At 39.0% G+C, this 23,077-nt stretch overlaps 1 protein-coding gene across 8 annotated transcripts in view; it reads right to left on the bottom strand.

Annotated features, from left to right (window-relative positions):
• The window catches only part of ATRNL1 (attractin like 1), a 431,225-nt gene extending 409,386 nt beyond the window's left edge, over nt 1-21,839 (bottom strand). For 3 of the 8 annotated variants that reach the window (XM_064431406.1, XM_064431409.1, XM_064431411.1), the window contains exon 1: nt 20,829-21,837. In XM_064431406.1, the coding sequence (XP_064287476.1) occupies nt 20,829-21,112 (284 nt within the window). In that variant the 5' untranslated portion in view covers nt 21,113-21,837. Of the gene's footprint in view, nt 1-20,828 lie in introns of all 8 variants that reach the window. The other 5 variants (XR_010367589.1, XM_064431407.1, XM_064431408.1 and 2 more) reach the window with 3 other exon arrangements.
• Between the last annotated feature and the right edge of the window lie 1,238 nt (nt 21,840-23,077).

Raw genomic sequence — 23,077 nt, 5'->3', positions numbered from 1 at the left:
AGGTACCTGTTAAGAGTTCTGTTGGATACATACAGGATTTAATGCCTTCTCCTGTATTAACACTACTGTGTTCAGGGAGGGATTTGCTGAAAGTCATCTAATTCATTATAAATCTTTCCTCCACCATACAATTACAGGAAAAACACTTATTTTGACACCCTATCAACCAGAGATGCTAAATCAGATGTACCAGGTGTGTTACGTATTTAACAATAAGACCATTACTGGAACATAGAAGAGCACCAAAACTTTTCATACTGGGCAAATTGAATAACTCCTCTGAGTACCAAGAGTTACTAATTAGCACATCCTAAGCCAAGATGTATGATCCTCAAGTCTTGGATATTTCCATTTAAATTTTTCATCAGTGACTACTTTTTTACTGAAGGGAAAAGAGAACAGAGAGGATGGAAGACTATTCTATACAAGCATTATGTACTGGTATCAATTTGAAAATCCATATGGACATAATACAAAAGTCAAAGCAGCTGTATATACTCATTATCATTCCAGATCTAATTTAAGATGGAGATCAGTCACTGATTAAATTGTTACCTTTAATAACTAGACAAGCACAGAAATAATTCATCTCTACAAATTACTGTGTAAAATATTTGCCATGGGATTGTAAACTTGCTAGAAGTAGATATTGTTTCATTGTTATTGCCAGTTAGAATGTGCTCTGAGTGACAGTCAGTTTCACATAAACTGAAGGATTTCATACTTTCATTTATGCAATTAATAATTAAGATAATGATAGAAAGTAAATAGGGAATATGAAACATGCATTCTAGTAGTATTCAGCAGAATTGAGTTTATTTTCTACATAGTGGAAATTTATGAAGAAATGGGGATGAATCTTCTGCTCTTTACCTTGAAGTATGAAAGTTACTTTGAGGTGGAAATTCAAGTCAGAATTAAAATACTGCCCAACCTCCAAGTGAGGTTAAAATGACCAAGAATTCTAGACTTGATATCTAATTATATCTTAAAAAGCAAACTGAGTTAATGTCACTATAATCCATAAATTGGTCAGTATTACCTCCTGTTCTAATTCCACTTTGGCTTCGTAAGAAATATGTACATGACAAGGCAAACAACCATAACACAAAAACATCTGAGCTGTAATGTATAACATTAATTGCACTAGAGCAACAAGTTCCAGTTCAATTTTTTTAAAACAGTGTTCTCAGCTAAGGAAATTTGTTAGATCATGTGCTTGTATGAGTACATATTTATATGGCTACAAACTTGTCCAACAAAAGATCAGGAAGTATGAGGCAACAGAAACAGCAGATAGCAGAAAACAAAGAAAATTTTCAGTGATTTTGACTCAAGACGATGATGTAAAGCATTACCTTGCAAAAGCAAGACAGCCCATGGAACAAAGTGTCTTGAGTTGGATAATATCACATTTTTAGTAGGAAAACAAATCCAAGAACTTATTGTCCTACCAGAACAGAGACAAGAATCTCTACGCAAGAGCCCCAGGAAACAAAAGAACCAATACATTAACTTACAAGTTAAGCAGCAGGCACTTTATTATATCTATTAAATTACAGCATTTGTCATATTCTAGCAAATATTGTACCTAAATTTAATGCAAAAAAGGAGAGAATTAATAGAACCTATTAGTCTAGCTTTTCATTATTCTATATTCATAGTTTAATCTAAAAATATGGATGTGAGGGGAAAGAAGAATAAAATGCATCATAAATTTATTAATATCGCACACTATCTTTGATAAAGCAACTATAAAGAAAATTACCATTATAAGAGGCTTGATAATAATCTGTGCAATTAAAGTTGGAAACCAATTTAATATGAGACTCATAATGGAAGTAACAAGTTGGATAGAAATGGGACCAACAGGTTGTGCAGAAGAAAAAAATTTAACCCTCTATGAGAATTAATACTGGATAATGAAGGCAGTCAAAAACTGGCCTTAAAAATACACCTAACAATGATGGCACAAATGTGCTAGTGCAATTTATTGATGGCATGAAATTGTTCGTATTATTAGAGATTATTATATCCCATGCAGAGGACTAGGTGATGGTAATGCTATGCTAAGAACAGAGCAAATTTAGTAATTTAGTCTGGAAAGTCATGTAACTTAGAAATGAGGGAAATAATTTTAACTAGTTCATTGGAAAAGGGAGATAATTAAAATAGCAAGAGAATGACTATGCCACCAATGGAACACTTCCAGAAAAAGAAAAATGATCCTACAGTATGGGATTTCCAGAGATCAGGCAGTCATCCAGATGTGGGATTTCCAGAAGCAAGCAGGCAGCAACAGTATCACAGCACAGGAGCCAGGCAAAGCCATATCCAGGAAACAGAAGAGGAAAGATTAAACTGGAACAGAGAATGCTATTTGAATGACTAGAAAAATAAGAGCCTAACAAGAAGACAATTGCTTATCCCAGCATAATGAAATCTGAGGTAAAAATACGACTCTATACATAAAAAGAGGACAAAAAGAAAAGCAAATGGGGAGAAAGCAGCTCTTCTGGCTAAGTGGCTGTGCACACGAAAATGTATAAAGGAAATTGCATGAACAAATCCAGAGTGACAGTCCAAATTCAGGCAGTCAGAAATCACAGAATGTTAGTGCCAAAGAGGCTGGAAAACACCTCTGAAATCATCCAGTCCAACCTGTGACAAACACCACCGTGTCAACCAGACCGTGGCACTGAGGGCCACACCCTCAAACACCTCCAGGGACCAGGACGCCACCACCTCCCTGGGCAGCCCATTTCAATGCCCAAATGTGAGAGTCAAGGAGCTTGAATGCATTTATAGCATTTTTCATTACATAATACTGCCATTTCTCTCCACAGAGTTTGGGAGTATGGCAAAAAGACTTCAATAAATATTCTTTAAATCATGTATACAAGGGCATGCTTCTAAGAAATATCAGCTCAAGCTTCAAATTGTTCTGCCAGAGGTTGATTGCAGGAGTTTGTGCTGGTGTTTTGTCCTTTATTTATTTTTTCAAAGATAAAAATAACCCCCATACGAATATGTCTCTGAGTATAATGATGGGGAATCATATATTTGCCACATACAGGTAGCCAAGAATTTCTTTGAACACAATAATTAAAAAAACAGAAGAAGAATACAATGTTCTCACACAGTTCTTAGATCAACAACTGATGCCTCTGCCTCTCAAATAGTGTACATGGACTAGGGTAGTAATCCTTCAAGGGTTTCAATAGAAAAGGGAAAAATAGGAGAGAGATGAACCCTCTGCAGAGATGTCAGCAGCCAGCAATTTCAATCCCTCTGTCTGGTAACATCAGACAGAAATCTGGAGGGGAATGAAGATGATGGTAACTTGTAGACTGAAGTAGGGTAAAAGCAGTATTCAAGCCTAAATTGCAAATCAAAATGCTCAGCTTTGCTGTCCAGTCCTGAGGTAGCTATTCTTCACACAAACCTGAATTTTATTCCACACTGCAGCTCGTGAGCTCCTCAGCAGCCTCACTCCCAGGCATCCATAAAAGGCTGTAATTGCTTGGATGAAGCTGGATGTCACATCTCCACAGACATATGAATCTACCTAGCTAACTCCTCAGAGATCCTGATGGGCAATCTGGGAGCACAGCTCACAGGAATGCTCTGGCAGTGATTTTATATTAAAATATGAGCCCATAAGAAGATGAAACTCTTCCTCCTCCTCATTCCCACTGTCATTCAGCTGCACAGTGATTAGAGGCACCAGTCCCACACTGCAGTAATCCTGTGGCTGCTTCAAGTCAAAGAACCAACAGCATGGAGCCTCTAATTTCAGACTCTGGATAATTCTATTTTCAAGCATACTTTTATATATACTTTTATATACATAGATACAAAAGTAGATACATACATTCACGTATATACAGGTCTATCTTGTTTAGAAAAATGTTGCTTTTATATGCAAGACTTCACCTTTAACTCATACAAATCCCTGCTGCTTTATAAGCATGCCTTTAATTAATCCCAACTTGCCCGCCTTCTTAATTAATCCCAATTTGCCAGAATGTTGAAGAGGCAGGCAAGCCATTAGAAAAAAAATCAAAGCACTTGAAAAGAAAAAAAAAAATAAATAAATAAATTACAATACTTCAGGAATATAATCAGGAAATTTCATGTTAAACTAAGAAATTCAGAAGTTGAGGCAAATGCTCATATCAACTTTAAAAACTCACATTTAGATAACAGGAAATTGTAATACTCTAGAAATGACAACTATAAATTAACAGACCAGGGGACTCAATTTTCATTTATCTCACAAGAAATGCAACAATAATTGCTATTTGCAATTTCTAATGCAAGGCCAAATAAAGTCCTGGAATGCTGAATCATAACAGAAATAATAAAAGAAACATAAAACATTTATATTCATTCATATTTCATAGTTCTAGTATTTAATGTTGATCCTCAGTGTTGGCAATTTTGTTTTTCTTTTTGTTAAATAGAACTCCCTGCTCCCTCCGCCATAAGGCCCAGACCTCTCTACCTCATTGTTCAAGGTTGTAATGTTTTAGCAGTTTCAGAAAACATCAACATGCATCTAGGGAAGAAAAAAATATTAAAATGAAATTACCAGAACTTTGATGATAACTGGAGCATTATAAATTAGAAACATATTTTACAAATCCTATTTTTCCTATTAATAATTTAAATAATTAATTTTATGTTACTAATAATAGTTCAGCCATTAATTAAATATATCATTTTGTTCAAAAAAATGTGCACTGGTAGTGAAAGACCATCATCAGTAATATGGTGACTCATACCTGCAATCTTATATCCAGAGTGAGCACATTCCACAGAATACCACAGAACTCCATTCATTAAAAAAAAAAAATACAGCACATACACACAAGTCATAGCTCCAGGATTAGAGGTTAGAAATAATCTAAAGAATAATCTAAAGAATACTGTCAGTCTCCTAAACTGAGAGGAACTGAAATTACAATAGAGCTCAAATGTGACTGCAGAGTTTCTTTTCCGCCCATTCAGGAGAGAGCTGAGGTGAACAGGAGTCCTTATGTGAAATTCACAAGTGATTTATAGAAATCTAAATCATAAACAAAGCAAAGCATTTTATTTCTGCCCATACAAACACCAGGGAGGACACAGCTCAAAACACAAAACTGCAGTTGTTGAGACAGAAAATGAACCTTAAAGATCAATGAAGTTTTAAGCTATGCTAGGAAGGGTGCTACCAAGACTTCTGCCATTTATACAGATTTTTCCTGATATATAAATTGTTATTTACCATTATTATTCAGGTTAAAATGAAAACAAATAACTATTTGGTTCTGCATTTCATAAGCACTCAATTGCTTTTATAGCTTAGTAACAAAACTTTGTCTTCTCCTATCTGTTAATTTCTAGTGCTATTTATGTTCCTCCCCTTCTTCAATCCACCTCCCCTCTCACATTAGATTATGCAATTACATCTATTTATGATCTAATAAGCTGTTTCATCAACAAATGTGCAACACAGCAATATGAAACAAATTCATAACCTCTCTGCTGATTTATAGAGCAGTAAAAAGATATAGGAAAAGGGAGCATATAATTTATTGCAAAGGCAGTAAGAAAAGCTCTAGAGCATTTTTCAGAGGAAATTAAATTCTCAAACTCCCTATCACAGGGCAGCTTTTAAATAGGGACAATCACTAAATACTCACGCCAAAGCTTTTAAAAAAAATCAATTTGATGATCATTATTTTGCAACAGAATTTAATGCAGACTCACAAGTGAGTGTTAGCCATTGCAACTTGGTCTGTGCAGTGCTTAAAGAACAACACAGTTGTGTATGGGAACAAAACACAAGCAGCACATGAAAACCATGCCTGGGGCTTTTGAGCCAGAGTAAAATAAACTACAGCTTCTTCTGAGGCACAGATGGGGAAAGCCCATCGCTCTGAAAGGCTGGCTGCTGTAGAGCCACAGGACTCCTGTGAAGACCTTCCTCAACCTTTGAGCTGGACAGAGAAACCTCCCTCAGTGGAGTTCTTCCAAACAGAATGAGAACCCTTGGGTGGCTCCTTCTGCCCAAGATGGCAGTTCCACAACACAGAGAGCAGAATTCAAAGCATAAATTAATATGAAAAAGGAATGCTGAACAAACCTATTGGTCTTTATAAGCATCACTTTTTTACCTGCTTTGGTTTTGTTTGATTTGTCATTGCTGTTGTTTTTCACCACAACACATAAAACTTGATACCCTTGGAAGATGTTCAGTGACCACATATTTCAATCAGAAATGCCCCTCTACTTATAATTAAAAGCTTCCTGATTTCATGCTTTAACTGTTGATACTGGTTGGTCTGATGCATTTGCCAAATTACTGAATACAAAAGGCCTTTCTACTCGTACAACAAAACACAAGCAACAAAAGTCTGCTCATAAACACAACACAAGTAACAAAAGTCTGCTTCAGACATGGTCCTAAATCAGAAAAAAATGCACTTTGATAACATTTTTGAACACTTACAAAAGACTGTCACTCGATTCCTACAACATCAAGTATGTCTAGTACCAATAACAGAAAATATTAGTTGAGGAATAAGTATCTCCCATGACACCAATAACTTCAGACATTCCTGACAAATACACCACTACTTAGTACTGCAGACACCAGAGTTTTTTATTGGAAACAGAAAGCTAATTATTAAGATGCTGCATTAGTTCAATGAAGCAACATAAATAGGTTTAAATAGCTACAGAACCAAATACCCAGATTTTTTACTAGTTGTACAAAAACACCCCCACACTTACTCAATTTTTCCTCCTACCTCTCAGCATATAACTCTACAGCAAAAAAAAATTCTGAATATTTTTCTCTGTGCTGTTTAACATAAATTCAAAATTGAACTATTCCAAAATATTAATCATACACTGAAGTCCAGTTATTGTTTTGCTTTTAAAGTGCCTATTGCACTTTAAGTAAGATTCTGATTTCTCTTCTGCATCCGAACACAGTAAGATTTCATAAGAGCATCTCTTCTTGTTTTTCTCAAGAATCCTCTGACAAGGATAAGCCAAAAATATTTTAAGAGCACATAGGGAATTCTACTTGAAAAAAAGCTAGCATTTTGCTTTCTTCACATGGATAAAACATGTTTTAAGAGAACATTCCCTTGGACGTGTGTAACTCAAGCAAAATATTTGAAACCACACCCCAAACTAAAAACAGATAGAAGGGAAAATAATTACTGACTTCCATACTAACATAATTAAATTCATTCAGAGGAGAACTGTTTGCAATATAAAGACATTGTTAGTATGAGACAACACCTTAACAGCTTGATTCTAAAAGTACCGGGACATAAAATACTGTCCCCAACAGTTCATTAGGTGACAAGATTATTTCATCAACTTATTTACATCATTTAAAAAGCTCTCTAAAGCATTGATTGTATCCAGCCACACAAACTCCAAAAGCATATGGCACCAAGTATGACAAACTCTGATTATCAATGTCATTCTTCCCTGCTATCCTGACATTCTATTCACTGGCAATTTTTTTTCAATTCAGTTTGCTGTAATTTTAAAAGAAAATTAAATCAAACACAATAGGCAAAATAACTCAGTATTTTAAAACATAATGCAATATATATGTACACCCACACACATTATATATTTAAAAATCTGCAGGATAACAACCATTTCACCACCTATACAGGAGGAAAGCACTTTTGTCATATACACATGATCTTTAAGAGTCTGATTATCCATTTCATTCTATGAGCTTCCTGAATTTTACCTTCATAATAACAAATCCTGAACAGATTAAATACAAAAATTTATGATTATGGCAATTGAAAGTCAGACCTGCAGTCTACTTTCAAGTGCAAAATTATGAACAGACTCATTATTCCTTCTTATACTATAAATATTAATTTAATGGAGAAAATATAAATGTAATGTAATTTTAGTTCTTTATATATTATTATTAACTATCTTATTAATTATTTAGTAATGAATAAAATATTTATATTAATTTTTTATCCTACAACTACTGCTAAGTCCATGCCGGTGTATGCCTTCATAAAAGTTAACCTCTCTACAAAACCAGATGATGTTTCCCATCCTGGATCAATTACAAGCCCCAAATCTTATTTGGTGGACATCGTCAAATCTCACCTGTTTCCACACCACTCCTTACTTTGCATAGACTGACCTCCTTAGCGAGTGTTTCTTTCAAATCCTGCCTCAAGCAAATTCTTTAGCAAGTACATGGAGCCTCTGAACCGAGCTCATTATCCACACAGATCCTGAAAATTACTTTCTGAACAAGTCTATTTCTCCCTCCCAAAACCTCAACATGATTAATTAGATGAGCAAACACACAGTATTTCTGATCTGCAGACATCATGCACATACACACAGCTATGCCACTTTCTCTTTGCTGCTTGAGCGAATAATTTCAGTCAAAAATCAGACATGCACACAAAACCCTGAAGAACAACACAGGCAAATTGAGACTAAATATAATTCAACATTAGGGAAAACAAAAATCCTTCTGATAGTCCTAAGCACAGCGAAAAGTTGTGGACTCTCCATCCCAGTGTTCAAGACCAGGCTGGAAGGAGCTCTGAGTAACCTGGCCCAGTGGGAAGCATCTCTGCCCATGGCAGTGGGGTTGGAACGAGATGATCTTTAAGGTCCATAGCAAGAAGCAGGTCAGATTTATGCAGCCTGTAACCCAAGTTACCACTGAAATCAAGTGCAGAGATGCCCTCAACTACATTACCAGCTTATGCTGTTGAGCACACACAGAAAAAGCCTGTGTGTGTTGACCAGTAAAGGCAGCTTCTCCTGCACTGCAGCAGCCCCACACACAAACCTGCTAAACCTCGGGTCATAATTCCCTTCAGAGCCATGGTTTACAGGCTCCCAGGCATTTCCATACAGATTTTTCCCAGCATTTTCCACTTTCCTGTGGATGCAATGACAAGATCTTTTGAACTAGACAAACCTTAACTATAAAGCAAGTACATCCTACTGACAACATAAAATGCAAAGAACAGAGAATTCAACAAGTGATCAAAGTAACTCTTAAAAGCAGAAACACACAAAATAAAGGCATCCTACCATTTAAACTACATGACCAGAATACATATACTTCCTGAATTTGCATAAAGTCCTATCTTATAGCAATTTGCATAAAATCCTGTCTTATGACATCAACTCAGCCAGCCTCCTCAGTACTTCTGGTCTGTTAAAAAAAAAAAAAAGTCTTAATAGAGATGAAAACCTCAAAAAGTTGCTGCTACTTTAAAAACTGTAGATTTCTAAACAGAGGATGCCTGAAAATTTTCTTCAAAATCAAACAACATTGTTTCATTTTTAAAAGTATGCTTTCAAGTAGCCCCAGAATAAGAGACGTGATACACTGAAGTCTAGGCCTGCAACAGCAACAGCATAATTATGAGAACAAAAAAGAATATTTCTTCCACTAAAGATCATGTGTGACTATGCTCATACTCACCAAAATTTGCATATTTATTTTTGTCATTCTCCCAGCCTTGAAGCACAATAATTTTTATGCACATCCAGTGACTTACATAAAGACAATGAGGAAAGTTGTAGATTGCGAAGTTACAACATAAACTAGAATATCACACATCGTGTGATCCAGTGATCATCAGAAAACCAGACTAAAGCTCAATTTCTGTACTTAATAGTGAGGACTAAGGTTAAGTGTGTTCTTCATCTGCTTTGGTTTTCATTAGCAGATGGAAATAAAAGGACACATTTTTCAGGATGATTAAAAAATAGTGACTGAAGAGCTACAGGTGATGTGTGAAAAAAAGCTGATCAGCCACAGTGGGTTTTATTAATAACAGGTAGGGCTTTTTAAGATCTTTATTGAGCATGAGCTCAAAACTCTCACAGCAACTCAAAGGAAAATGTTCTCAAATTCCATTTCAGTGTAGCATTGCAAGTTTTCATCATACTAAGACAAGCTAACATGCACTGGCTCTGCTTTTCAGTCCAATTGCTACTTAGAAATGCAGCCAGTCTAAATTGGAAAACCCACATCTAACTTGAAAGGAATATTCTGCATACATTCAGCTGTCTGTCACTTCAGAATTTTATGTTAGAGAACAGATTTCCAAATGCCTACAAAGCTCAAATACAGTAAGTAGACTTCAAAAATGTATATAAAATTGAAAATAAAATTATCCAGCAACATTGTTGTTTATGAACATATTTTGTAAGTTAATATATTAAGCTGTGGCTTGCTTGTTCCCTGTCTCCACCCTCTTTAAAAAATGAAAACCAGAGATCAGCTACAAACTCATTCCATCTTTCATGTCCTGGGCCCACCTCTTCAAGATCAATTCTCTAAGTACCCATCAACCTCTAACCTGTATTGGCATTTATACCTGCATTAACAGAGGCCCCCTATATACTTACTGAATGACATAGAGTATGTGTTTGAAAGAGTCAGTGTAAAATACCATCACAACTCCTCCACTATGACTAATAAATATATTATATATATATGAATAATAAACTTCATATTCTCTCTTATGCTACACAGTAGAAGTCTCTGAGAAAACAAAGAACTTTAAACTATATTGTATATTTGCAGGGAAAAAAACCCATACAAACTGAAGGCAGTTCAGTCTTCCTAAACTGAGGACTGATACAGACTTACAGAAAACTTTATTTATTCCCAAGCTTCCATTTCAATTCAGCCACTTATCTGTTATTTTACCTTAGACAAGGACACAACTTGAGGTTTGCTACATGCAAAACAACTCAAAAAAATAAGTGTCTGTCTCCCAAGGCCATTGTGACAAGCAGCTACCCAGTGCTTAAATAAGATATCCAGGTAGAATATGATACAGATGGGTGGAGGTAAGTCCTTCCTTGAATACAGATTGGGGTTTTTAGCCCTGTGAAAGCTAAAATAGTAAAAGCACTTCAGAAGTTAAACCTCCAGAAAAATTGTGCCATTTTTAGTTTAAAATAGATGCTTGCTCCGACAAGGTGCTACAGTACTAAAACAATCAGGGTGGTGAGGGGGAACAGGCCATAGATTTTAAATACACATATTCTAGTTTTAATACTTATATCACCATTAGGGTTTAGAAAACATCTGCAAAAATATTTTCTAAAAAAAAATTGTCTTAATATGATAGTACAGCTGTGCACACAAGTGCAAATCTGTATGTTTTCAAAAGCAGCCATTTGTTTGTTCAGTATTTTTCATTTCTCAGGATCACCTTCCACCTTCTCTCCAATGTTTTGGTTTCAGTTACCTATTGGAGAAGACTCATGAGACAAACAAAACAGATCTGCTGATAATGAGAGAAGCACAAATGCACTCAGCTTCATTACAGCAGCTCTGGGAAGCTTCCCATGAAGCTCATTTCCCTCTCCCCATGCCTGCTTTGGGACACCCCAATATAGCACATCAACATTTGATTAGCAAGAGTCCTCCAAAGTATCTTCACCAACTGGGCTTGCACACACAAACATGACTGTGAGCTCTGTGTGTTTGAGTTTTCCTTGTGAGAGATACATACCTTTACATAAACACAGTCTCGCTCTATAGATTAAAAAAAAAAAAATTAAGGGTGCAAATTATCCTATGCAAATTATCATTTGGATTAATCAGCATTTCAGTTTCACTAATAGAGCTGAAATTATCAAAATATTCCTTTATAGAAGTCAGAATGCATCCAGGTCTTCTTGAGTTTCTAAAACTGAGATTAATTAACAGGAAAATTAGGCTTACCATATTTTAGTCACTTCTATCTATTACAAGAAGAAAAGTACTTTAAACTGCAGCATGATTAGAAAGATACTTTCCTGACTAATTTATCTTTGTCCCAGGATTGTGGGTGGCAATGAAAGAAGCCCATTTGTCTTCTGGTTCCACAGTGCTCCGTGGTTTGCTTGCACCTTGAACAAAGTTCCTGCAAAGCTCACCAGAATATTTAAAAGACATTCTAACCCCAGATCTCCTCCCAGGATTTTGACCAAAATCACTGCTGCTCACATTATACTGCCACACCTGGTAACAGACATGAGGTAAGTCTAGTCCTTTAGTGGCACTGCTGTTTGTTCTACAGTCCCAGCTCCTGCATCCCAGTAGTTACATGACATAGTCAACATGAACCATTTTTTTCATAGAAGGCAGGTTATCAACCTTCAAGATAACAGAGAAGTGGCTGAAAACTCAAACACATTGGAACAAACAAAAAACTATGCATAAAAGTACATGTCTGTAATAAAAATCTACATTTAAAGCTGAATTCAGATTCACAATTCTGTAATAAGATCAATGCCATCACCCTACAAATGTGCGATTCTTTGATACTGGCATAGGAATGCAATGACTAATATAGAACACTTTAACCCTACAAGTAAAGCAGTAACTCTTCAAAATACCCACTAAGTACTGCAGCATTTTGCAATATTTTGTTTGTAATATTTAATCCAGGGTTAGGTCTTTGGGGTCTTACTTCTAAAACCACATCTTATCAATGACAGACAATGTACAATTTTTTCCAGTGAGTCTATAATATGAGACTATTATTCTGGAATAACACAGACTGCAAGGTTTTGCTCCATCTGACCTAATGAGGAAGTGATTTTACTCATCTGTTTGAGATACACATCATAGTTTGGACAACAATACTTCATGCCCTAATATTTATCACATTCCAGGCGCAAATGCAATCTCTAAAATTTTATCTAGTTTATTAGCTGTGTCTCATGGGTCACCTCAAGTCTTTAAGCTTACAGGAAGTGTTACTTCCTTTTTACAGATGAAATACTGAAGCACATAAATTATGGAAGAAATCCATAAGAAAATGTAGACATTGAGTGTCTGTCATTTTATGTGTCTGCATCCAATCTTTAAGTAATTCAGTACTTGTTTTGTTGCCAGGTAATCCTAGAATACCCTGGATTCAAAATTCCCTGCCCAATTCAAGGTTATCAGATATATGCTGCTTAAAACTCGGAAATATTCTACAGCTAGGTTGTTTTTAAATACCACTAGCAAGAACAGAGTAGATATTTTATCATCAGAGATGATAGCGGAGCATTTTCCATCCTTAGCCAAGAAATATAAAAATACTGATTCAACAGATCCTAGAATGCATTCCTTACAGATGAGCATCATAAGCTTTAAATTTTGTGATTGTCTCATGGAATTAATTTTTTTAATGCTGTTGCATTAACAGAGTTTACAATGTTTACCCTGGAATAGTCTATAGCTGATGGCTAAATTATTTTTCAGGTCTAAAAAAATTCAGTTTTTCTCTCTGGAGCAAACTTCAAAGTCAAATGAAGGTCTTGCACTTTGGGAATGAACACTAAGTAACAAACTGTGTTGAGCTTAGTTGCATGGTTTCTCAGTAAGGTCTTGATCCTCACAGAGCTCTTGAATCAAGGCAACACTTTCTCCACTTTTTTTTTAAGATTTAGAAGACAACATATAAAACTGGTATGAAAATTCCCACTGCTCACTCACCTCACATTAAAACATCTACTTTGCTTATAGTTTACTTTTATTGCTGTTAGCAGCTGCAATTCACTGGAGTGCTCATGTTTTCAGGTATCATCATCATCATTTATTTCTCCTTACATGAACTTTGTAGCATGTTTTCCAGGCTTAAACTGTACAGATAATAACAAATTTCATGGACACTGACAGATAATTATTCTTCAGTACTGCAGGAGTTTTCCAATGCATTTTTGTTGTCTATGCAGTAACGCTTCAAAATAAAGTCTTTTCTCACCAGCATTTGTTAGGATGTGTAGGAATATCCCAAGGGTATTCCTGTAATATCTCATATTTACCTCCTACCTTTTCTGCCTACATTTTGATACAATTAAATCAATTTCTAGTGCAGTGTGATAGACTGAGTTCTCAAAAACTACTTATACTCATTTTAAAAAGATGACATGAACTATGGTAATGCCTTCCAAAATATGATCATCATGCCCTCCCCTTGATTAAAGGAACTAAGAAACACAGTGCGAGACTAAATTTATTTGCCAAATTAAATGTAAAACTAAGAGCATTAAGTACTAAGAGTAAATTTAATACTAAGAGTATTAAGAGCCATAACCTGTACAGCTTTATGTTTTATTTAGGGATAGATTTAAGCATGCATTGAATATAACTGAGTTTTTTACCCACCCCTAGCAATGGCAACCAGCCTTCGATGCTGTCTGAAGGGCTGGCAGGGTCATCAACCATCTGTTCCTACACTTCTTTGCCTAAGTAACAAACTGCTTAGCCTGCAAACAAACCAGGCTTCAGAATCCAGGAGCCCTGCAAACAAACCAGCCCTTGCCTATCTTGTATTTGGTTTCACTCCTGTGGATGGCTGCAGATTTACACAGAGGAAGGCACACTATTCATATTTAATTATCTACTGCTTTGGGGGAAGAGGAGTGTTTTTAAAAGGGCATAGCTCCATCCCAAACGTGTTTGTAGCCCCACAGCTACCTGTCACTCCAAGCAGGGGAGGATGTGCCCAGTTCACAGACTGGTTTAAGAAAAGCAGGGCCTGGGAAGGGAGGATGCAGCAGCTCCAAGAGGATTTGGAGGTAGAAAAGCAGAGTGCTAAGCTGAGAAGCACTGGCTGCAGCTGCACAGCAGGACCCCAGGCAGCAGGGGAGAAGCTACTCTGCATCTGCATTCCACCAGCAGGACCATTTTAAAAGCATCCAGTTCTGCACTCATGGCTCAAGAACACTGATAAAATAGGAGAGGCTGTAAACCAAGAGAGCAGACAAGGAGGGAAAAGTTTGTTTTATGTTGACACAACTCAAGGAACTTTCCATTCTCAGTGAGGAAAAGGTGGCCATATCTCCACCTGCACAGGGAACACAGACCTCTCCTACTAAAGGTTCTACAATGAAGACCTGACTCAAAACATGAGAAAACAGCACAACTAAAAGAGACAAAAAATAAAGTAGTAATTGCAAAAGCAGCAATTCCTGCATTTGTTTTTCTAGTTATGGAACACAGTGAGGATAACTAACCAATGAAAAGAGTTTGAAAGTCTGTAAGGGGCTTTGAGTCAGTGGAAGTGTTTTCAGACATGTACAGATGCTTCCTAAAGCATGTGTCCATCTCACACAGGAAGTAATTCAGAGTTACCCTAAAGCCTGCAAAGGCCAAGAGGTAATAAGTAATCAGAGCTCATTTTTGGTCTTCTCTATAAAACTCTTAAAAACCACTGAAATGGTAACTGATGAAATTGGTAGTGTTAGGACAGTGGCTGTGATTTTAATGGTCTTATCCAATCTAAAAGATTTCATGTAGCAAGTATTAGCAGTCAAAAAATACAATAAAATTAAGGTTTTAAGTTTGTAAAAAGACTGCTTTCTGTTCAAAAAGCACTTTTCAGTGCAGATTGCTTAGCTCAGGAGGCATTTAATATGATTTTATGGCTCATGTTTCTACATTCAAAACAAGATTTACAAAAAAAATTGTTGTTAGAAATCAAAAATATTTTTATAATATAAGCTATAATTGTATTTTAAATTTTAATACAGAGAGAATAAATCACATTTAAATAGTTTTTCAGAGCACTATAACTAAAATAACTTAAATAAACACAATTTGATAAGACTAAAATCATAATCAATGGTACTTTTCCAGAGGTTTAATTTTATTATCATTCACATCCTGAGTTGTAAAAAGGCAATTTGCAGGTGCAAAATCTCACACTCAATTGCACTGATGTCAATAAGAGTAATTATTTCTTGGATCAGATACAGGCCACTCTGATGACAAAGGCAGTGCTGCAACTTCTAGCATGACTCAGGGATTTCACCCTGCGAAGCCGGAGTTGCACTTTAATGGTGATGTTGTTTTACATTTAACTTCTAGAAAACTAAGTCTGCACCAATTCTAAAAGTAACCATTTTTTCCCCTATCTACACCTGCTGATGCTGCCAACTCCTTTGGATCAGCAGGAGCCTTACGTAAGTGAAGTAACTTAGGGAAACTGAGCTAGCTTAAAAAAAACTGGCTGGGAGGTGGAGAGATCTGTTCCTGTTGATACTTTTCAACTCTCAGCAGGAATATTAATGCTTACATAAGAACCAGCAAGATGTAATCAAAGAGAAGCGTGAAGGATAAAGTCAGCCCCTTTCACAGCACTCTGAACTTCAGCTGGCTGCAGCTAAAGCTAACTTCTTTTCTTAAGATCTCTTCTTACACAACATTATCACTCATTTACAATCTGCAATTTAAGGACACTTTCTTTGCATGAGTCATTCTGCAGACAGCAGAATTCAGAGTTTTACAGAGAAATAAGGATTTTGCCTGGAATAACAAAATTTGATACCCTTCAAACGTTTCAGTTGTGAATGTACTTGTACATAGAAATTTTTCTGTCCTTGAAGAATGCAGAATCTTTTATAGGAGCTCTAGAAATTAAGGAGAGCATGCAGGAGGTAATTTAGAAGTACAATAAGAACATCTGGAGGCAAGGTTTAATAATCAAACAGATCCATTTGCTCTTCCTCTCTCCATAACAACTGCATATCTAGGACTAGGTAAAGCAGATTAACTGAAGTGTAGGTCCTCAAAGGTTCTCACCTGTCCTCTTCTGCTTCATTACACATCACACTCATGGCTATCAAATAAATAACCACAAACCTCTGAAGACATAACCTAATTTTTCAAAGGCAGCATATTAAAGTAGGCATTTCTAGTCCTCAAAACTTTAGAGGAAGATAAATTCCATGTACAAAGTTTTCTCAAATGCTCTTCCACAAACCAGTGCAAAGCAGAGCCCTTTTTCAAAATAGGGAAACTTTTTGCTCTAACCTGGAAGATTTTTTTTTTTCTTCTAAGAAATCATTCTGTGAGTAGCAAAACTAATGAAACCTGTTTCCCTGCACTGTTGCATCTCAAGCCTATTGACTTTGACATCTAACTACACAGAAGCTGTGACAGCAGTTTTCACTGCAGTTGGGCCATTCATAATATTTGTGTCCCTGAATTCCCTGGAGTCTTGTAACATAACTGATTTAGGCAGCCCTTCCCTCTCCCTTCTGCCCAAACTCTACCATCATGAAAAGTGCAACTGACCAACAAATTCAAAAGCACAGAGGAGGGGAAGAAAGAATGGCAGATGTAGCATTAAAAGCATCACTTTAATAAATCAACCTTGCAAATCAAAACCGTACACTGCCCTTTAAGGCTTGTGGTTTAGTTCACATCTTGGGAACTGTGCAGTTTGTAGCTCCCTGCTACAAAAACAGAACCTGCTCAGTCACTGGCTTTCCTATCTTTCACCTGGCAAAATTCCCTTTCCCTCTCTTTTTATAACTAAATGTCCCTTTTTTATTTTGGCTAAAAAGAGGTTTTGCATTATTTTGCACTAGAGGTGAAGGCATGGAAGGGAAAAAAAGGCTGAAAGATGAAAGTAAGTCAGAAAGTCAAATCTGCATTCAGATATCCACTCTGGACAGAGAGTAAAATAATTTATCACCAGGCAGACACAAGGCCCAAATCTTTCTGAATAGTGACTGACAGGATTGTGAATGCCCTGTAGTAATAGCAACATCTGCATTTTTACATGATTTACCACAGGCTTCACAATAACAAGAGTAAATTCAAAACTTGGTAAATAAGAGAAACAAAATGGCAAAATGGTGCCACAGTCTCTTGGCCTATTTCCCCCTACCACCCACCGACCTTTCTTATATCCAGTGCAGAGCAACATTTGCAAAGCAGTTTACTTACTCAGTAGTTCTCCTACAGGGAAAAGGCAAGGTTACCATAGTATTGTCAATTAATTTTGACACCTGCTTACAAAGATTGATCAATTACTTTTGAGTCTCTCTGCTTGTTGCTGTTTCTCAGTTTAGAAGAGAAATAAAACAAAGCCAAAAATACTACTCTTCTCTCACCAAAGAATTAATGGTCCCAAGACACCCTCAGGCAGAGCATTTCTCCTCTTACCACAATGTTCCTAATACTTGCTATTGCAAGTCACTCATTCCCAGAGAGCAAAAACAACCATACCTCACTTACATGAAAAAAAAAAAAAAAAGAATCTTCTATTTTCAAGTGTTTTAAGCCTACCCTTGAAAATCTGGTTTTTTTCAAATACTGTAGTGACAGGTTTTACACATGTCCAATTTAGGTCATTAAAAGTTCAATTTACATCTTGGGTAACAGGGACACAGGCAGGGACTTCAAACAGCTGCGACGTGGAAACCCCGTAAATGTTTAGAGTAATACACGAGGTTCTATTAACATTTCTACAGATCGTATCTACAACCTCCGAACTGGCTCTGTTCAGGCAGCTCTAACACTTTTCAGTCTTTGCCATTCTGAGACGATCTTCAGGATAACCCTTAATGACAGAAGTGATGTACACCCGACAGAACCTGACAAACCACTGCTGCAAAAGTCCAGCCGTAGCTACTTAAGGGTAAAAGCACATAGGGTACCTGGCAGCCAAACGGAAACAAAACGCAAATGTTCCGCGGCAATAGGGAAAAGCATCAGTTGCCACAGAGATGGGGAAGGTCTTCAATCACCCAGCCATCAGGCAGAGTAATGCTCTTTTTCCAACTCTTCAGGTGGAAACACACGGAGCTCATCACACATTCCACACCCATCTGAATTTTCAGGATTCAAAATACAACCGCTCCGAGCTGCTGCTTGCGGCAGTGTAAGACACGTTTAACATATTTCACTCCATCCCCAACTCCCAGGGCTTGAAAAGCTTTAAATCTTAGAATGCTTATTTTTAGTGCAGAGTATACTTTGCTTCCAAGAATAAAGATTAAAGATGAGCTGTCAAAGACACTGCTATGAAAAGTGTCCTCAGTAAAAAATAGCTCTCCAACAGCTTACTCCCGTGAGAAAAATCATAATGCAAACGTCACTGTCACAGCTAAAGCTAAGCATGAAAAAACACAGAGGAGTTAATGAGAAATCTCTTCCGATTTCACCGAAACCCCTAACAGCACTTCAATTAAACACTGTGTTAGCTCAGCTCAGAAGAGGAGCCCTTCCAACATTCAGACAGAACTTCCTCTAGGTGGGGATGGATTATTAACTTTCTACCAGAAGGGAAAATGTAACCAACTGTGCTTCCTCACTTGACAAACACAACCAAGGTAAAGAAACCTAGATGTTTGAAAAGATGAGCAAGATAATACCTGTAAGGACGGCATAACAGCCCAGTCACAACTCAGAGAATATACTCACAACAAGCTTGGAAATTGAAGAAATTACCATTTGCTTTGGTCCTGGCACTGTTAGGGACTGTTATGAGTGGCACCAAGACAAACGATACAAGTGATCTCTTTATAGCCAGGAAAGAAGAGCTCTGCAGATCCACATACACAAAAAAGATTCACCTGGGCCTCCTCTCATCACTCTCCCAAATTAGCCCATTGTTCCACAGAAGGACAAGCCCCAAACATCCAAAACACATGCAACAAATGGCCAACTTTAAAACCTTATTATCAGGGTCATAGGAAAAAAAAATTTTAAAAAAAATTTTAAAAAAAATTTAAAAAGCATTATATTTGCCTCGTCTTAGTTTCATAGCTAGGTTATAATCTTACTGCTGCAATATCCACCAAATATCAGTAAATTGGCTCTTTCTCTGCACTGTGTACATCACTTCAGCCAATATGTCTAACTTCAACTACTCTTTAACTTCCCAGGCTAACAAGTTACCAGCTCTACCTTTTGTTTATTTAGGAATGAGTGGCCTAGTATTAAATGTTTAAAAGAGATGTAAATTGTACAGCTTAATTTCAGTACTCCAGAGAGAAAAACTGAATTTAAATACAATTTTTAAACAGACAGTTATTGATATTTAATCTATAAAAGCAATTAAATTAAATTAAAAGTAGTTTCCCAAAGACAGAAAGAACTTGACTTCTCTAAGACACAGTGTCACCAATGTATTGCTGTTAGCTAGATATTAGAACGCTTTCCAGCAATGTATGTCAACATACTTAATAAATGGAGTTCCTGCTTACAAGGGGTGTTTTACAGGGAATGAAATGAGATGCCCTGTCCAAGATTATATAGCGAAATAACAGCAAACAGTATTCTTCACAGCCAGTCTTTACACTGATACCAAAGGGGGCGGGATGAAAGTGACAGCCCTATAAATTAAGTCTTCTTTCCCACTCCATATAGAAAAGCAAGTGTCAGGGTACGCTTCCTTCTCACTGATCAATGACTCGGTATCACAGTGACTTTTAAGAATGAGAAGGTAGTTAGACCTCGACTGAGTACTCCTTCCTTTGCAAAAATATGTTACTGTTTCGTATTTCCCACTCTCTCCTGCAAACCTTGTCACCAGGGATGTACATTTCACTCAGTTGCACTTGTGTTGTCCTGAATGAAACTGACTAATGCCCACTTAGCTCAAACAACTGAAAGAAAGGAAGGCTGGAAGGAGCTAAACCCTTCACTTTTCAAAAGGAAAAAGTAATTAAAATCCACTACTAATGCTTGCTCCCTGGGCAGCTCCATGAAGTGCACATGTCATTTCCATGACATTTCCAGAAGGGACAGCAGCGACACAGCTTTAGGCCGATTTCTCCGGTCTCTCAGTTCCCATGAAGTGGAGCAGCCTATTTTCAGCGATAAGTCAGCCGGAGCTGTGCCCTGTGCTCTTAAGACCTGGAGGAGGCTATTTTATCCATAACTTCTGCCACATACTTCCTCCACACACGAACAATATCATAGCAGACACAAGCAAAACAAAACAAAAAGGGGCAAGTGAAAGTGACAGGGAAAGGATGTAGGGATGAGAAGAAGAAAATCACAATAAGCAGAAGCTTACTTGAACCTGCCCTGGCAGTGTTGGCACTGGTCTCCCACCCAGCCCTGGTCGCAGACGCAGGTGGAGTTGACACAATGACCCGAGAAGCAGGAAATTTTGTCGCAGGACTTGGACTGGGACACCTGGGCGTAGAGGGCCAGGTAGAGGAAGCCGTAGAAGAGCAGCCAGCTGTTCACATCCAGGAGCGAGGCGAAGCAGCAGCAGCAGGCGGAGGGGAAAGGTCTCCAGGCGCCGGGGCCCGCGGGGGCAGCTCCCGCTCTCCGGCCGGCGCTGCCCAGGTCCATCTTGGCCGCGGGGGCCGCGGGCCGAGGCGCGGCCGGCGATGGCAGCTTCCCCTGAGGGGAGTTAATCCAGCCAGGGAGATTCAAACCCCCCGCTTCCTCCTCGCCTTCCTCTCCTCCCTCCCGGCCCCAGCGCTGCCTCCTCCGGCCCCTTCAGCCCTCCGCGCCCCGTCACTCCCGAGGGGAAGCCCGGCAGCGGCAGCCCTTAGCCATCCGCCCCTTCTCCTCGTCGTCCTCCTCAGGGCTCATCGCTCCCGTCTTCTTCCATGGAGGAGGAGAGCTGCCTCTTGACCTTGTGCTTTCTCCTCGCCAGATATGCCCCCACGGCCGCGCACACGCCACCCTGGACCATGTATCCCGCGGCTCCCCCTTCTCCTTTGTATCCCGGTGCCCGCGGCACACACGCAGCGGCGGCGAGGAGGAGCGCGGGAGGCGGGGGCCGCCGTCCTCTCGCCAGGCAGCCAGCTGGGAAGTGAGGGCGGCCGGGCCCGGAGCCGCTACGGCATCGCGCTCCGGCGGGGCGGGGAAAGGCTGGAGAGCTCTTATCCCCGCTCCGTTATTAGCCCTGCGGGGAAGGGAGGCGGGAGGCAGCGAGAGGAGGGTTAGCAGCCCCTCCGCGTCCCAGCTGACAGCTTCCAAGCAGCCATTTTTAAAGGCTAATTGTCACCGCCGCTCGGAGCCGCCTCCCGCCCCTCGGCCCGCGTGGATCCGTCCCTCGCTGGGAGGGGGGTCCGGCGGGGCGACCGCCCCTCCGAGGCTCCCGCGGCTGCCTCTGCCGCCCACGCTTCCAGAACGGGAGTCGGGGGGAGCTGGAGCGGCACCGGGAATGGAGCGGCACCGGGAGTGCAGCCCCGCGGCCCGGAGCCCCGAGACAAGCCCGCCCCGTCCCGTCCCGTGCTCCTTGCGGGAGCGGCCCCGCTCCCCCGGCAGAGCGGCCGAAGGCTCCGATGTTCCCCGCTCTGCTGCCTTGGTTCCTCTGCTCGCCTCAGGTCCTGCAAAGTTCAGAGGCGGTTTGCACTGAGCTCCTCCCGGCTGGTGGCAGGAGAGATGGTACAGCTTGTTTTGAGTACCTCGCCTTCCTAAGGTTTGCTCTGTGCAGAAGATCACGCTACGAAAAGCCAGTGTCCATAAAGGAGACAGAGGAGTCCTGCAACTTTATTCGAATAAAGGAAGAGAGGTTTTCTCTCTGGAGGTTTCGGAGGGCGCAGCCTCCTTTTGTCCCAAACTCCCGGCCGCATGTTGCCCTTTTGCTTTCCCCATCGGCTGAGGTACCAGGAAGGTACAGCCTTCCCGAACCCCCTAACCCACATCACCCCTTGAACCTTTTGGTTATTCTACCCCAAAGTTCAGAAACTCAGGCTTGTAACACTTGTCTGCTCCAGGAGCCAAACTAGCTGGGCTCTGCAACAAACCTGCTGCCCAAAGTTAGATGTATTAAGCCCCATTCCAAAGACGTTGACACCCATACCTTCACCTATGGAATTGTTTGTAAAGACATTGGTACACACCTTCCCTCTCAACTCTATCCTCCAAATTTAAGGTTCAAATCAAGACGTTGCCTCCTGCTTACAGCATGATGAGCAGTCACAAAGTTGCTGCCTTTGTAAACGGAGCAATACAAAAGTAATCCTTGTGTTAAAGTTCCCTAAAATGTTCTTTTTTAAAAAGTGTTCCTTCTACAGCCTTTTTCAACTCTACTGTAACTTGTTTTCAATTTACCATCAGTCAAACCCTTGGAAACTTTTTCATAACACTGAAATTGGGAATTTATGATGTGGTGTCTCTGTTCCAAGCAGATGAAGACAGGGTATTTAATTTCATTCAATTAGACCCTCTCCAAATAGGTACAAAGTGACTCCATTAGTCTGGAATCGTATCCAAATCGACCCCTCCCAGATTTTTACCCTTGAAGCCCATAGGAATTTGTTTGGGTTTTGGTTTAACCTGTTTTCCCAAGCACACCATTAA

The sequence above is a fragment of the Passer domesticus genome, chromosome 8 (genome assembly GCF_036417665.1).
Source record: "Passer domesticus isolate bPasDom1 chromosome 8, bPasDom1.hap1, whole genome shotgun sequence".
In the NCBI taxonomy this organism is placed as follows: Eukaryota; Metazoa; Chordata; class Aves; order Passeriformes; family Passeridae; genus Passer; species Passer domesticus.
This window is presented reverse-complemented; position numbering and strand designations above follow the sequence as displayed.